Source organism: Daphnia pulex, chromosome 12 (genome assembly GCF_021134715.1).
Source record: "Daphnia pulex isolate KAP4 chromosome 12, ASM2113471v1".
In the NCBI taxonomy this organism is placed as follows: Eukaryota; Metazoa; Arthropoda; class Branchiopoda; order Diplostraca; family Daphniidae; genus Daphnia; species Daphnia pulex.
Genome location: NC_060028.1, coordinates 4655099 through 4670533, shown reverse-complemented (window position 1 = coordinate 4670533; position 15435 = coordinate 4655099). Strand labels below are relative to the sequence as shown.

The following is a 15435-nucleotide window of genomic DNA, read 5'->3' as shown; positions in this document are numbered from 1 at the left end:
AAAAAAGTAAGGTTGCAAATCCTAAACGTAGGAGACAAGGAGAAGGAGATCCAATTTTTCAACCATCAGACTTTATAGAATCTCCAAAGATAAAATAAATAATTTTGAACATGTAGACCTGCTAGGCTGCTAGCTAATAGCTTTCGCATTAGAAAATATCTCTCGGGACTTGCACGAAGATCTTCGGAAACTTCATTATGTCTTCCCGCCAAAATGGAATTTTGAAAAGACCACAGATTAGACCCTCGCTATGGGCTTAGGCCTATGCTCTCGTTTAATTGACGTGAATAACTGATTACAGAAATTTAATTTTATCAATGTAACATTGTAGTTTTGTAGATAACAAAAGAAGTTATTTTTTCTCCAAAGCGGTAAGTGTATAATGGATATGGAGAGATCTCTCCATCCATACCTCTGGTATAACTTCCGGCACGGTACTGGTAGGTGCTGCCACTTACCCACTGTGGCATTTCATATCCGTTTCACTGACGTTAAATTTTTATTCTTTGGCTTCAGACAGCGCTTCAGTAATATTTCTTATTTTGATATTAAATATTTACGAAAATTTTGCCTTAGAGAAATAGTAAATTTTGGTTGATTGTTGTGTTTAATTTGCGTGTTAACAACTCATAAAAAGGATGAACTAATGAACTGAGCAGACTAGACGGGCCGTTGTTATGATTTGGTGTTTCATGTTTACATGTGTTTTTCACATGGGTTTTCAACAATGGACGTGACCAAAAGCAGTACTAAATTTAAATATTTCCAAAAATAAGCTAGAATAACATGCGATATTTATTTATTTTTTAAAGACTTTCGGAGTGTATTGGAAGGACTAGATGATGAACTGGAAAAAGCTTCCTTTATTGCCATTGATACGGAGTTTACAGGATTGAACGATGGAGGTTCCAACAAACTCTCGTCGCTAGATACACCTGCAGGTTCAGATATATTTATCAATAATTAAATAATGTAAATACACAGATTTCTTAACTATTAAGTTCTAGTTTTACAAAATTTATATAACAACATTTCTGTGATTTCTGTTTTTCAGAGAGATACAAGAAGGTTCTAAATGGTTCGTCAGAATTCCTGGTTGTTCAGTTTGGATTAAGCATATTTACATTTGAGAAAAAAGTGTCAAAATATGTGAATAAAACATACAATTTTTACATATTTCCTCACACCTCAATGGGTGGATTGTGTGATAAAAAGTTTATGTCCCAAGCATCTTCTTTGAGTTTTCTTGCAAATCAAGGGTTTGATTTCAACAAACTCATTAAAGAAGGTAAGAAATATTTAAAAAAAATTATGATCATGTCAATATTCTACTATTTTATTCTATGTTTGTTATTTTTTTCTTTATTTTTGGTTTATTCTATGATTAGGAATTCCTTACCTTAACTTGCTGGAGGAAGAAAAAGTAAAATTTAAATTGGAAAAAAGAAACAAGTTTTCAAATGTGGATTCAAAAGTACACTGTCACAATGATGAAATATCGGAAATTCCCCCAGACCAGAAAGGATATGTTGATCATATTGTGTAGGTTACATTTATTTATTTTATACCTACCCTAAACTTAATTTATGAAATTGGTTGCAATTCTTTCTCATTTTAATTCATATCTTCACTAATAATTTGCAATAGCTCAAAGGTCACAACATTTTTCGAGAGTAATGGAAATGATGAAGAAAAAAGTCCTGCAATATTGGAGTTTCAGTGCAGTTCACTTCAGAGTGAACTTATTTTCTCCCATGTAAGAACTAGGTAAATATATATGACAGCCATGACATGCCAATCATGCAAGTTCTAATTGATTGATAAGATAGCATACTAACTTTACTTGTATACATAAATGATCCAAAAAAGGTACCCAAATCTGTTGTTTGTAAGTGCAAAGAAAACTTGCGGTGGCTGCACAGTTACCGTTAAAAAGGCTGCATCGTCATGTAACTTGGAGAAGGAGTCATTTGATAAGAAGAGCTTACCAGCAGCTGAAAAACCCCGCATTGAAGATTACGTGGGTTTTAGTGAAGTTGTTCGTAAAATAACAAATTCGGTAAGAGTAGGCGGTATGCCTGTAGTGTATTAGAAATCTTATAAATTGGAAATTCTATATATTTCTAAATTTAACGCATTGTACATTCAGGGTAAATTGGTTGTTGGACATAACATGTTACTGGATTTGTGTCATATCCTGGGTAAGAATGAGAGACGTGCAAAAAATTCAAATTCTTTACATTTTCCCTTACTATTTAAACAAAAGGTCAATTTTGCGAACCTTTACCTGAAGACTATGAAGAATTTAAAGCTATGACGAACACATTTTTTCCGAGGTGAGTCACGTCCTAATTTCTCGACATCGTATTAAACTTTATTAATTAATGCGCATTATTCCGCATTATTCCTGTATTTTTTGAAGAGTTATTGACACTAAGGTAATGGCTACAACGAAGCCATTTAGAGATCTTCTACCCAACTCGGCCCTTGGACCTTTGTTAAAAGCGTTACTCAAAGCTCCTTTTAGAAACACGGAAATAGGTACGGTAGTAGGTTTTAAAAAATAATTTCCCCAATGAAAAATTATTAAATTTTGATATTCAGTTACTGCAAAAGATTTCCCTTCATACAAAGATGATAGCCTTAAAGAACATGAAGCTGGTTATGATGCATTTGTAACCGGTCGCTGCCTCATTGCTTTGACGAATTATTTAGGTAAATTGTTTTAGTAGTAGAACACATTGACTGTTAAGTATACACATTTTTTAAATCAATTGTAGAAGATATCAGTGCTTCTCATAAAGCAGCGGTTGTTCATGAATCATCCCTTATCACACCATTTTATCAAAAGTATTCCGTAACTATTACCCTTTAAATTCTCCTATTATCCTGAAAAAATTTCTTTAATGTATTTATAGAATTTACATGATGATGGTAACGGACATCCCATACATGACACTCTCTGGCCCCGATTGTAAGATTTTCGTTATTTTATGCAAATCGAAATATTCATGATTAACCTTTTTTTTTGTTTTTGGATAGTGGAACCTTCACGCGAACACATTTTTTATGTGACATTTCCAAAAAGCTGGAAGCTCCACGATATTTTCCATTTATTTTCAGTTCACGGTAAATTAGCAATAGCAACGTACTGCATTAAGTTCAGTTGACTAGTTAAGAGTCCCATATTTTTAAGCGTTTGAGGATCGCTCTTTTTCTGTCTTCTTATCGCCAATGTCACTTTTGAGTTTTGAAACAAACACTTTTTAGACTTATAGATTCAAATCGCGATACGAGTCAGAAATTTGAAAGTCCAAAAATAGCTTTCAATTTCGCTTTGACATAGTAGTACTTTGTTTCACATTACGAGGTTTAGGTCAATATTGAATATCATTATTTTCTTTTACAGGTACAGTTAGAGTTGATTGGACAGGTGATACTTCAGCATTTGTGACTCTGCATAGGAAGGAAAACTGTCATTTTGTCTTGAGTGCAATGAATGAGAGCACACTGCCTGTAGGATGTTCTGTCATATCATATGAAACTTATGTGAACTCAAAACACAAGAATGTTGCAAGTTCACAAGCTGCCGAAGTTCAAGAACAAGAACCACCACGGAAACGCTCTGGATCTGTTATGCATAGTAATAGTTCTGCTCTACCATCTCCTAAAAAATCTCGTCGAGACTCAGAAAATCCAAAATTGAATAAAACACAGTTTGCGGTTTCTGCAGACTGGGATTAAAACAACTTTTTTTTTAATTCCATAATTTCCTGTGAGCTGTAACTAACTAAACACGCATTCGCTGATCGTTTCAAAAAATGTTGATTTGCATATAATTTTCCATTTTTTCTTGGAAATTCATCATTTCAAAACTTGTTCAAACGAACATGGCCGAATTTTTGAATTAAAAATCAATTTCTTTTTGGAATCGATTTTGAAAAACAAAAACATTTCCCCCTATACAGCGCCTCTATTGTAGGTGGCTAACACTAACTTTTTTCCTTTTCCGAAATTTTCAAAAATGTTCGTCACTAGTTCATAAGCATTATCATGGTACCCCGACCTTCGCCGTTGATTTTTAAGGGGACATTCTGGATAACTGGATTATTATTTATAACATTCAAGAAGATATGAAAAGCAAAAAACAGTAAATGTCTGAATGATCATGGCCTGATGGTCTGATTCAGATCATCTGAGACCGGTGACGGTGAGACCCCTGGCGTTACCCACACTTTTCAACGGGTAGAGCCAGGCCTGTTTAAACCGAGCCCAAGTTACATCCAGAAACGTGCTCGATCGACGTGACGAAACAACGAACGATCGAAACTGAATGAAGTATTCAGATTCAGATTACTCACTCATGTTTTTGTAAAACTTCACAAATTTTCGAAATATCACAATGTCTGCACTCGTTTCTCGAACATCCATATCTGTTTTGGCTGCTGTTGCCGGCACCATGTTTGTCTCTTATTGTATCTATTTCGATCGTAAGCGACGCTCAGATCCAGAATTTAGAAAAAAACTGAAAGAAAGTACGTAATCTTTTTAAAAAAGATTCTCTTTTATGGCGTTTAAAATTATGTTAAAAATATTTTTTTAGAGCGCAAACGCCGTAAGAATGTCTCAAAAGATGGTTCTACAGTTCTTCCTGATCTGAAAGATCATGAAGCTGTCCAGCAATTTTTCCTTCGTGAGGTAAATTGCTGTTTCTTGAATAAATTTAGGAAGGTTATGTAATTGTTTAATTTGAAATGTAGGTTCAAATGGGTGAAGAATTACTTGCCCAAGGTGACATCGAAGAAGGAGTTGAACATCTTAGCAATGCAGTTGCTGTCTGTGGTCAACCTCAACAATTACTTCAAGTTCTTCAACAAACATTACCACCTCAGGTTTTCCGCCTACTTCTTGAGCGTTTGCCAGTGGTTGGACAGGTATTATTTAGTTACAATTTTAAAGAAATAAAACATTTCAAGGTCAAATTTAGGAAATCCAAGGGATGACATTGGTTATTAATGATTTTATAGACTTCAGTTGGGAAATCACTTTTAAGCTGACAAAATCTTTTTCTCTTAAACAAGAAGATTTGAAAACTGTAGTTCAAATATTAAGTTTAATGGTTTTGTTTAAAATTTTTTTTTAAATAGTTTTTCTTTTTTTAACTTTCTTGATATAGCAAATCTGACCTGATGTATTGTGAGCATTTATAACCTTCATTGGCTAATGATTATGTCTGTTTTTCTTATAGAGGTTAATGGTGAATGCAGCTCAGTCTGGATTAGGAATGGCTGAAGATGATGTTGAGTAGACTGTCAAATGTTTTGGTACAATCCTTGTTATATGAAGTCCAATAACATTGTCATGAGCAAGAGTTCTTTCTAGTAAACTACCCATCATCTGTGTAGCAATTGGTAATCACATTCAAAAAAATTAAATGAATAAAAATGAGTAATGTTCATAGCCTCACTTGAAGCTTTATTAGCAATATAAGTTTTTAAGGAACTCTTAGGAGAACTCAATAATCCAAAGTGATGGGGGTTGGTTTTGGGGGTTGTACAGGTACTGCAGAATATATATACAGGTTTAATGTATATTTTAAATAGTATAAGTTGGGATTAAGTTCACTTCAAACACATTTGTATAACATTTAACAACACATTTTAATTGTATTTATCTGTACTGATCAAACGAAAAGTGGCTAATAATATTTATGCATACCGTTATTAGTTTGTTACAGTCGGAAAAATCAGTCAGTACCGAGGAAAAATTTCGCGAAGACATGGAATCAAAACAATTTAGTAACATTATTTTTCAAGAACTTTTGGGTTTGGGCTATTAGAATAGTATATAATATAGAATAGTATTAGAATAGTATGGAAATAATGGAATTGCTGCTGTAAAATTTGTGAATTTTCACTTTTTGGGACTTAGCAGGCCAGTATTTTACATAAATCAACAGCTGATCCACTAAATCCCGAAAAGTAAAAACATTGCGGCTCTGATTGCCGTATGGATTTTTAAAATACAATGGGATACATTCTTTCGTCCAGCGTGACAACTTTGAATAAACAATACCGGGGTTTTCAAATAAGGAATTTGAAACCTTTCTCCGTTTTTTTTTCATTGGATGCGCATTACAGTATATTATCTCTTCGTACCTTTTCTCATAATTTATATTAAGAAAAAGATAATCAAATGCTTAAAAGCCATTTAAGAAATGACTGCGTATCTGCCCTGACTCTTATTCAACGGGAGTTGATGACAGCTATAGCCGGTAGGCCCGGTAGATATGTTGGTTGTAGCAATCCGTGTGCAAGGTTCTAGCAATCCATGACATATATAGCGGTAGCTATAATTACCAATGGCAATTGGTATATATGTCACGGATTGCTAGAACCTTGCACACGGATTGCTACAACCAACATATCTACCGTGCCTACCCGGCCTACCCGTATTGTCATACTTGGATTGCTGTATCCCTTTTTAAAAAATGGCAACGTTAATGCGGTTGTCATCGTAGTCAATCATTGGTTTTGGAAGTGTTTTGATACGAGGTTTAAGTGAATGTTGTTAACAAGTGTAAAACGGAGTTGTTCACCGCTCTCACTAGAGGCGCTTGATTAAAGTTAAAGCCTAGAGAGCCTAGAGGAGCGGTTCAGCAATCTTATTAGTTATCACAGTACGCTGAAGTAGTAATGTAATTAAATACAACATATGCCTTTTGAATTTACAGTGAACAATGGGCTTTGATTCTGAACAAAAAAAAATAAATATCCAAATTGAGTTTTTGTTTTAATTATGAAGTGTGAAATAGTAAAAATTCTAATGTTTAATTTTTAGAATTCATTTTACCGTTCATATAATATTCATATTTGATACCGAATTGTGAAGCTGCAAAACGGCTAGAAAAGGTCCCATCACTTTTTTTTAGAAAGGGTTAATTGCTAAACGTAACAGTTTCAATGCAGTTTCAGCTTTTGAAAATAAAAGTTGGGGGTTTGGAAGGAGGACAAACTGTTTTCTGACCACAAAACTATTTAATTACACTAAACATAAATCCAAACATGCATTAAGACACCAACCGACCGAACCATGTTCTCTCGTCAGGCAAACTGGTTGCGTACGCTGAATTTGTAGATTTTGTTGCTTCCACTTGCACGCCTTCACGTCTGACCAGCCAATAAAACCGTTAAGTAACGGACACATTCTAATTCTGATCTACTTTTGTTACTCTTGGAAATCTAATGATGTAACTATTTTTCATGCCGATAAAGTCAATATTCAAATTTCTTCTATTGGAAGAAAACAAATCACAAAATTTTAATAACTAGATTAGATCCTTATGACCATATCACTGTTATACCTAAAATGATTTGATTTTCATTAATTCGGTAATCGGAAATAAATAGTTCGATTCAAAATGTGTCCCTTTTCTTTTCATTTTTACTGCTTGTTTTCTTTTCAAATACGGATATTACCTTTGCCTGGAGCTATGCACCTGAAACAGTGTCTTTGGAGCATTGTTCTTGCCTTCCTTCTTGCTCTTGCCTTTCCTATATCAAGTATCAAGATTCTCTTATAAATAACTAAATAAGGCAGTTCTTATTGCTAAAAAGAGTAATAAAACAATACGGACTGAACTGAACTAACTTGCAACCGAACATTGTAAAGTAGAAAATACATTTAAATGTAGAACTGATTGTTAATTATTACTTTAGAAAAGACAGCGTTATATGACCACGCCCAACGAATGGAAGTAACCGGTTCTGAAATGCTATTTTAGAAACATGCTCCGTAAAATCGGGTTTTTTCAAATAATTTCTAATTCCAAAAATCGACTAAACTTTATTCTCCCAAATGAAACTTTTTCCATTGAAGTGTACCTAATTTCATAACAGTGATTGGTTACAGAAACTGTTTTCAAAGATTTTCAGCTAATTCATAAAGAATTTTTTAAAGGTTAGATCTCTGAACTGCCTTTACATTTGAACTAAATTCGAATTAGTTCAATTCTATTCATACTTCATTATATGTAGCCTAAAATCTTTGAAACTTTGTTTTACCGCATTTCTATAGTAAGTGTAATTTTAATCACCATCGCAGCGATAGTGCAAACTTACTCAAACATATACTCCAGGTAGCCAATAGTCATTTGGCATTCACAGCCGAGGGTTCTTCCTTAAGGGCTCTTAACGAATGATTGATATTGAGGTTGATTTTCAGATGAGCGTGACATAGCGGAGCTTTGGTGTTGTTTCGAACTGCTTTCTCCGTAACGATTGTACTGGAAAGAAAAAAAGTGAATAGTCCTCCCTTCCTCCTTTCTATCACTACACCAGCATTCACAAGGGTCGGCCTCCTTTCCCCTGGCATCAATGCTGCTCAACCAGTGAAATGAGTTTTAGTTTACTTCCCAATATTCTCGTGTTCAGCTTGAAGCAGGTTTCTCTCTCATGAAATGTGCTTTTTGTGATAAATTCGTACTTTCAACTTTAATGGTAAGTTAACATTCAAGTCTTCTTTAAAAAAATCAATTTAAAATTCCGATGCCTAAAAAACTGGTTGCAAAATTTTAAATGATTATCCTTAATTTTACAATGATGGAATTTTAAATAACGTGGTTAGCTCTTCAACAATCGAATCCAAAACCAATGTTCATGTTTTCATACTTTTCTTGCTTTGAACAATAATTCTCAAACAACGAGTTAGGAGTAAAAGTGCAGGGTAATTAAAATTTAGTTAATTAAGATTTCGTTGTTTTAGATTTTAAGTTGGGTGGAAAAAAACAAAACAAAAAAAAAAAAAAAATGCATCGTATGAACCGGCATGGTCGTGTTGGACTGCGCTCATTGGATATTTCGAGTGGGGGATACAACAGGTTTTAGACACACATTTTCAAATTTCCCTTGTACATAGCAAAACCTTCTGTTCTCCTTTAAATGTTGAATAAAGTTGAACTAATTTCCAAAACCGGAAAATAAGTGGGGCGGACAACTTAAGGTTTGAAGAATGCGCTTGCTGTTTGTACCTTGCCCTGCAGGTGAGGGTGCGGTCTGTATATATAGCTCTAGGGGGAAAACGTTGGCAACAGTTTTGACTTACTTAAAGGCATCTGCATCTCAAGCTTGTGGTAATAATAACCATTGAAGGCCTTCAACTGATTATTTGTCTTTTACATTTAAGTTTAAAACAAGTATATTCTAGCTAGTTCAAATTTCCATTTTGAGTAAACCGTATTCGTGATTGTCAAACCAGCTATTTTCTCGAATTAACCTATAAAAAATAAATGAAAAACTGCTAGAATCTTGAAATTGAAGGGAAAAAACATAATTTTTTTTTCTCAAACTTATTTCAACCGGAAAAATCAAAGAATCCGAAGTCTTGGAACGCGGGCGCTTCGTCAGTTCGTCACTATCGTTCATTTTATTTGTTACACTTATACCCTTTTTCGCCTTATAAGCATAATGATAGAACCGGCTTTTTCAAAAGTAAAAAAAAAACAAAAAAACAAGTGTAAGCTACAGAACAGATAAACCAGCGGGGAAACTTTTCTCATCACAAGCGCAAAATAGCGCAAAATAGTTACTTTTTAATATGAAAGTTATTTCAAAATCCCTTCCATATCCCTTTGATGATTCCAAGTTTGATGAGAAAAAGAAGATCATTCCCACCTGCACCATGTAAAGATTTTAGTTTATTAAAAAATCACTCCACGCGCCAGCGCAATGATACCCTACCATCTATTATCCAATTTTTAGAATTATTTTTCACAATTGGTCTTGTATAAAATATTTTAACAGAATTAACCATGGAAACAAAACAAAGTATTAGCGAAAATGCTTCTGAGAGAGAATCAAGTCTTTCAACCTGGGAAGATGACGATTTAAAGTTTGGATGTGAGAGATATTCACCACTAAGAAATTCTCAAAAGAATGGAGGTATTTGCATCCATTTATAAAGCATTTTATAGTAATGATTTCACAATTTTGTGAATAAGTTTTTTAAATGTTTAAATTATTCTCGAGATTATTCTGTTTGTTATAAAATGATTAGTACTAAACAAAGTGTCTCCTTTAGAAAAAACAACATTTGAAAATTTGTCAACCACTAACATTCCTGGAACACATGGCCTAAGTAGATCATGCCAACTAACGATGGATAATCATAGTAGAACGCCTCGGGATGTTAACCCTTTAGTAGAATTGAAAAGAAAAAAACCGCGAGCTTCTGCGAGGGAAAGAAATCTCCGGCGTCTGGAAAGTAATGAACGCGAACGACTGCGAATGCATGGATTGAATGCGGCATTTGAGGTAAATTACCTAAATCGGATTGTAAAAACAATGGAAATTTATCTAAATTTTGGAAGCAGGAATTAAGAACAGTTATACCACACATTCAAGTAGAAAGAAAACTTTCCAAAATCGAGACCTTAACTTTGGCCAAAAATTACATCATGGCGCTTACAAATGTGATTTGTGACATCAGAGGTGACGAAAAACCTTACAGGTAAAAAATAATACTGAACTTCGCACTTAATTGAAACAACAGATTTACCGTAATTTTCGGCAAAAAAATAATTTACAAGAAAACTGGTTTGCAGATTCGTTACAACAGAAATGAGTGGTAGTGATTGCGACGAAGAACATATCAGCGATGAACAAGTTAGTGCCGCCGACGACTATGAGAAGCAAGATTCTAACCGCTAGAATTAATAGCATATTTTTTCTATCAAATTGAAAAAAAGGAAAATGGTGTGATATAATTTGCTGACTTTATGTAATTCTTACAAATATACAGTTTGTTTTTCATTTAATTTTTTGTCTAATGGTCTACACTCCGACGTCTGCATTTTAAAATGCGTGAAATCTATTGCCATGGTAGTCCGACAGGGCAATAGCCCTCTATGGCTATTGCCCTGTCAGTGCTAAAACCCCCATCTGGTGACGGCTTTTGGTAGTCTTTTTGAATCCAAATGAAGAAATGTAGAATTGTCAGCTCACCTGCGTTAGCAAGGGATAATTGCGATTTTTTTTCATCTCCTCCTGGTGATGGCGGCATTTTTGTTTTGGACTTTTTTACGCTTATAATTCGGGTATTCCCGTTATCATTGGTTGGTTCAATTGTCCATTGGGAATTGTAATTTAAATACCAAGAGCGACCGAAGGGCGACGGAAGACTTTATCTGGACGCAATTGGACCACGGGGTGGGTAGAACATTCTTTAATTTGAGCAATTTGCTTATATTCCATGCCTGTATTTAGGCGTCCCGTATTTATCGATTTCAAAATCAATTCTCCAGGCGAGGCTCGAACTCGCGACCTCGGCATTACTTGTCGATATTAGCGTATCAGACTAGTATACCTAGGCCCGTCCAAGGACGGCGAACCAGGCGGCTAGACATAATCACCTAAGCGCACAGTATACATGGACCAAAACGCCACTCGTATAATCCCACTGGCCAATTCCTTGCTGTCCGGGACTTTTTTTTTCATCCATTTATGGACTTGTACATCTTCCACCGTGAGCCAGTTGGTCTTTTGGGGTTTTTTTGTGGACTTGTTTTTTTTTCGTTGAAACCAAGTATCGGTTGAGTTTTGGTTTTATTTTGGGACTTTTATTTTTCAGAGTTTGGTTGTATTGTATTTGACACATTTCCCACGGTCTCGAGTTTCGGTGAAGTTTTTCACGGTTTTTTGAATCTTGAACACGTTTGGATCGTCAAACACCCCATTCTGATCCTCAACTCCTTCTTCCTCTCCTTCCTCATCTTCCCGTTTCACTTTCTTCCCTTCCAATTTATTTCTTCCCACTTTTTCCCATCTTCCTCCCCTCTCTCATCCTTCCCCCTCTCTATCTTCCCTCCCTCACCATCCTCTCCCTCACCATCCCCTCCCTCACCATCCCCTCCCTCACTATCCCCTCCCTCACAATCCCCTCCCTCACCATCCCCAACCACACCATCCCCTCTCTGCACACTCCTCCCTCATGTAATCCTTCCCCTTAGACTCACATGTATCTCGTACTTATCTCGATGAGGGCTTGAACAACGGGCCGTTGTATCCTGGATCCAATGCTCTAACCACTGAGCTGTTGAGTTGTATTATCAGTCAAACAGGGGGAAAAGTCATCAGCCACTTAAGTCAATTCGGATTTGCTCTAAATACCAATAAATATTAATCGCACGACGTAATTCTTTGGCCCGTAAGTATTTGCTCCTGTATTTTACTGAAACTTACAAAACTCAGCTTCGCATATAAAATTCGAATAACCACTTGAGAGGTAATAGTAAAATACATTATTGGTGGTGTATTGGTTAGAGTGTTCGCATAGCACATTTATGTCTTTAGGTTCAATACTCATAAATTGTGAAAATAAAAATTGACAAAGTGTTTGAAATAATTTACTTGGCTTTCAATCTGAATACCTCATAATTTCCTGTTTTCGTCTATACATTCCTCATTGCCGGTTTGAACAACAGCCCATCGTTACTTGAATCTTATTCTCTAACAACTTGGCTAATGAGATGTGTTGACACATTTTCTTAAAAGGAAGCCATCGACCAATGTAAGGCAACATCGATTTTGAACATTAAAATTTGCTAGGTATAAAAATTCATCACCCGACGTTAGCGAATTAGTTGCAATTACTCGTGGCCCAATGTGAACAAATTTGTAGATGTTATGTTTCACCCAACGTGTTTTGTAGGACACTTAAAATTTCCTCCACGTTTTTTAACAGTTTAAATTAAATTTCCTGCCGTGGACAAATCATTCGCAAGTTGAACCAATGTTATTGAATCTTTAATACCTTGCGTTTGCCCCGACAAATTCCCTCGAAATCCTTCACCACGAGCTCTCGCGGCCGCGGGGGTGCCCCTTCGGGGGCCCCACCGCCACGGGCTCGAATCGCGATGAAGGTATCCTCGTTTTTTTGTAACTTGAACACTATCTGCCCGTTGAACTCAGTTACGCATTTACCAATTAAACCACTGTCAATAGATTTCTTATACATCCACTTATGGCCCAGCGTATTCTGAAGGACATTTAAAATTCCCTGCCCGTTAAGCGTGAGCGTGCGCTTAAATTTTCTGCCTGTGGACAAATAATTTACCAGTTAAACCACTGTCATTAGATTTCTCATACATCCAATCATGGCCAAATGGATTCTGTAGGATCAATCGGTATTGGTATCAATAGGTGGTCAAGTGGTTAGCGAATTCTCTTACTATGAGTGAGTACCCGGGTTCAACTCCCGATAAACAATAGTTTCTAAAATATATTGATGACCGAATTAATAATTAGCAACTGTGACTTTACCCGGAGTTTGAACCTCGGATTTCTCGCATGACAATCAAGCACGCTAACCAATACACAATGAGAGAGATGGAATACACTATATGTTATGGAATGTATAAATATGTCGTAGAGACACGGTTCGTCGCGCTCACCTGTGTGCCAGTTGCAACGCGAGATGCAGAGATGTTTGAAACCACTTGTCAATGAGATCAGAATTGAATATCAATTGGTGATCGATTGGTTAGCGAGTTCGCTTTCTATGCGTTATGTTCGGGTTCAATTCCCTAAAAACACCAATTTCAAAATTGAAAATAAATGTTTGAATTAATATTGAATTAAAGCGCCTTAACCAAGTATCGAAACTCGGACATCTTGTATGATAGCAGAGAACGTTACCCAATACACCATGAAAGAGATGGAATTTAATAGAAGTAATGGGATTTATAAATATGTCGTAGTTACACGTTAATAAAAAAAAACGTGAAGCGCGACAACCATTTGTCGAAATTGGAACTCGATAATGATATTAGTTCTGATAGTGTAGTGGTTAGAGTGTGTGTTACAATGCCATGCCCTTACATGTATGTGGCGTTAACACCTCACCGATTATGGTTCAAACCCCAAGTACTACACATACATAAATATTGGAGGACATTGAATATCAATAAAAAAAATCCAACCCTCAACACCTGGTTTGGGGAGAGGCAATGCTTAATTTTTTTCACGTGTTCAAAATCATTATATCAACGATAAAAATTGCAACCAGTGGGCGTGGTTTTTTGGAGGGAAGCTTATGTTTTGTGCTTTTATTTCGTTTGGCGGCTTATTATCTTGCTGGTAAGTCAACGAATAATTGTTTTTCACATTCTCTCTGAACTTCCCCTTGACAACATGCCCAACTCTGGTAAGTCTCTTTAATGTTATCCAATATTTCTGTTATATTCATTGTTTTTTTTGTATCATAGATTTGCTTGTTGCTTCTCCCCCCGTTTCTTTGTCTCCTCAAGTGGTTGTCCGTGATGGAATACCCAATTCTGGTAAGTCTCCTTAATGTTATCCAATATTTCTGTTCTATTCATTGTTTTTTTTTTGTTTGATAGATTTGCCTGTTGTTTCTCCCCCCGTCTCTTTGTCTCCTCAAGTGGTTGTCCCTGAAGAAAATCCACTGGGTGATGACGAAGTTGACGGGGTTTTAGCATCCATGGATATGGATTTCAATACCCCGCCGTCTTCCCCACCTGTCTCCTTTCTTCAATCTTGGACGATTTCAGAATTTCAGAGGATTGAAGATAGGAGAAGATCCAATCTATTACGTGGAGTGCAGCTGAAAACTCGGCACGAAAAATTTAAGAAAAACCGACAGAAGTAAGTTTATCCAAGTTATTTCATGTTTGTTTTTTTATGTAATTTTTTTTTTCATTTTAGTGCTCAAGCTGCTTTGGAAAGATCTAAGCGGAATGAGGCATGGGCCAAAAAGGAGCTGGCCTCATTCCGCTCCAAAATGTGCAAGGATGAAGCTGAGGCACAGAGAATGTTTGGAGATGTGATTTAGATGTTTTTTTTTCGATTTGTTTAATTTTTTTTCTTTGTTTTTTATTTGTTAATTTTGTTGATTTGTTGGTTATTGATCAGTAATAAACAGAGTATTAGAATATTCATTTAGTTTGCTTTTTTTATTTTTCCAACTTCATAATTGATGTTCTTAATATTTTAAAATCCATATAAGTACGTAGCACTACTTCTCTTTGATTCTTGATTTGAACCATTGACTTTTAACCTTAAGGATTTATATTCCATCTCTTTAACCACTACACTATGGAGACTTATTTTAATATCAAATGTTTAATGCTATATTCGTTTTTTTTTTATTTTTGATGGAACTCAAAAGAAGAAAAGTAGAACATTGTACTTTGAATTGGACATTGTATGAGTAAGAGTTTTTTCAACCACTATAATTTTTATCATTATCCTTATTACATAAATATTGAAAATTTAATATGAATTCATTATTTTCGAAATTTAGATTTGAACCATTGATCTTAGGAATCACATTTCATTACTTTAACCGCTACACCACGGAACGATACATAATTTTGAAATATTGAAGATTTTGTTGGTTTTGTATTTTTTTCGATAAAGC

The 15435-nt window shown here is 35.3% G+C and overlaps 4 protein-coding genes and 1 long non-coding RNA gene across 8 annotated transcripts; 4 read left to right on the top strand and 1 right to left on the bottom strand.

The window, feature by feature from the left end:
• The first annotated feature begins 575 nt into the window (after positions 1 to 575).
• Positions 576 to 3749, top strand: LOC124208531 (poly(A)-specific ribonuclease PARN-like). Of its 2 annotated transcripts, none has more exons than XM_046606345.1 (14): positions 576 to 746; positions 813 to 941; positions 1055 to 1288; positions 1389 to 1542; positions 1648 to 1767; positions 1870 to 2059; positions 2150 to 2201; positions 2267 to 2336; positions 2423 to 2541; positions 2605 to 2715; positions 2781 to 2850; positions 2919 to 2974; positions 3043 to 3129; positions 3410 to 3749. In XM_046606345.1, the coding sequence occupies exons 1-14, from the start codon at positions 701 to 703 to the stop codon at positions 3742 to 3744; spliced, it is 1773 nt and encodes a 590-aa protein (XP_046462301.1). In that variant the 5' UTR covers positions 576 to 700; the 3' UTR covers positions 3745 to 3749. The 2 variants fall into 2 exon arrangements, with proteins under 2 accessions (XP_046462301.1, XP_046462302.1); XM_046606346.1 differs by having other exon boundaries at positions 579 to 746; positions 813 to 972.
• A 455-nt stretch (positions 3750 to 4204) lies between these two features.
• Positions 4205 to 5460, top strand: LOC124208533 (mitochondrial import receptor subunit TOM20 homolog). The gene is made up of 4 exons (XM_046606351.1): positions 4205 to 4535; positions 4604 to 4698; positions 4761 to 4934; positions 5249 to 5460. The coding sequence occupies exons 1-4, from the start codon at positions 4403 to 4405 to the stop codon at positions 5306 to 5308; spliced, it is 462 nt and encodes a 153-aa protein (XP_046462307.1). The 5' UTR covers positions 4205 to 4402; the 3' UTR covers positions 5309 to 5460.
• Positions 5461 to 5977: 517 nt separating this feature from the next.
• LOC124208535 lies at positions 5978 to 8244 on the bottom strand. The gene is made up of 2 exons (XR_006880497.1): positions 8121 to 8244; positions 5978 to 7553 (listed from the first exon to the last, which is right to left on the bottom strand). It is a non-coding gene; the product is annotated as an uncharacterized LOC124208535 (long non-coding RNA).
• Positions 8149 to 10813, top strand: LOC124208532 (protein dimmed-like). Of its 3 annotated transcripts, none has more exons than XM_046606348.1 (5): positions 8149 to 8498; positions 9801 to 9938; positions 10078 to 10310; positions 10370 to 10506; positions 10601 to 10813. In XM_046606348.1, exons 2-5 carry the CDS (start codon positions 9809 to 9811, stop codon positions 10704 to 10706), a joined length of 606 nt encoding a protein of 201 aa, XP_046462304.1. In that variant the 5' UTR covers positions 8149 to 8498; positions 9801 to 9808; the 3' UTR covers positions 10707 to 10813. The 3 variants fall into 3 exon arrangements, with proteins under 3 accessions (XP_046462304.1, XP_046462305.1, XP_046462306.1); XM_046606349.1 differs by having other exon boundaries at positions 8348 to 8498; positions 10201 to 10310; XM_046606350.1 differs by lacking the exon at positions 9801 to 9938 and having other exon boundaries at positions 8377 to 8498.
• Positions 10814 to 14074: 3261 nt separating this feature from the next.
• LOC124209960 lies at positions 14075 to 14847 on the top strand. Its single transcript, XM_046608210.1, has 4 exons — positions 14075 to 14199; positions 14261 to 14332; positions 14396 to 14660; positions 14721 to 14847. Exons 1-4 carry the CDS (start codon positions 14187 to 14189, stop codon positions 14845 to 14847), a joined length of 477 nt encoding a protein of 158 aa, XP_046464166.1. The 5' UTR covers positions 14075 to 14186.
• The last annotated feature ends 588 nt before the right edge of the window (positions 14848 to 15435 follow it).

Coding starts and splice junctions, on each gene's coding strand:
- LOC124209960 (XM_046608210.1), top strand. Junction 14,333..14,395: donor TGATGGAATACCCAATTCTG/GTAAGTCTCCTT, acceptor TTTGTTTGATAG/ATTTGCCTGTTGTTTCTCCC. Junction 14,661..14,720: donor TTTAAGAAAAACCGACAGAA/GTAAGTTTATCC, acceptor TTTTCATTTTAG/TGCTCAAGCTGCTTTGGAAA.
- LOC124208533 (XM_046606351.1), top strand. CDS start 4,403: ATGTCTGCACTCGTTTCTCGAACATCCATATCTGTTTTGGCTGCTGTT. Junction 4,536..4,603: donor TAGAAAAAAACTGAAAGAAA/GTACGTAATCTT, acceptor ATATTTTTTTAG/AGCGCAAACGCCGTAAGAAT. Junction 4,699..4,760: donor AGCAATTTTTCCTTCGTGAG/GTAAATTGCTGT, acceptor TTTGAAATGTAG/GTTCAAATGGGTGAAGAATT.
- LOC124208532 (XM_046606348.1), top strand. CDS start 9,809: ATGGAAACAAAACAAAGTATTAGCGAAAATGCTTCTGAGAGAGAATCA. Junction 10,311..10,369: donor GATTGAATGCGGCATTTGAG/GTAAATTACCTA, acceptor TTTTGGAAGCAG/GAATTAAGAACAGTTATACC. Junction 10,507..10,600: donor GGTGACGAAAAACCTTACAG/GTAAAAAATAAT, acceptor ACTGGTTTGCAG/ATTCGTTACAACAGAAATGA.
- LOC124208531 (XM_046606345.1), top strand. CDS start 701: ATGTGTTTTTCACATGGGTTTTCAACAATGGACGTGACCAAAAGCA. Junction 1,768..1,869: donor TTCTCCCATGTAAGAACTAG/GTAAATATATAT, acceptor GATCCAAAAAAG/GTACCCAAATCTGTTGTTTG. Junction 2,202..2,266: donor GGATTTGTGTCATATCCTGG/GTAAGAATGAGA, acceptor TTTAAACAAAAG/GTCAATTTTGCGAACCTTTA.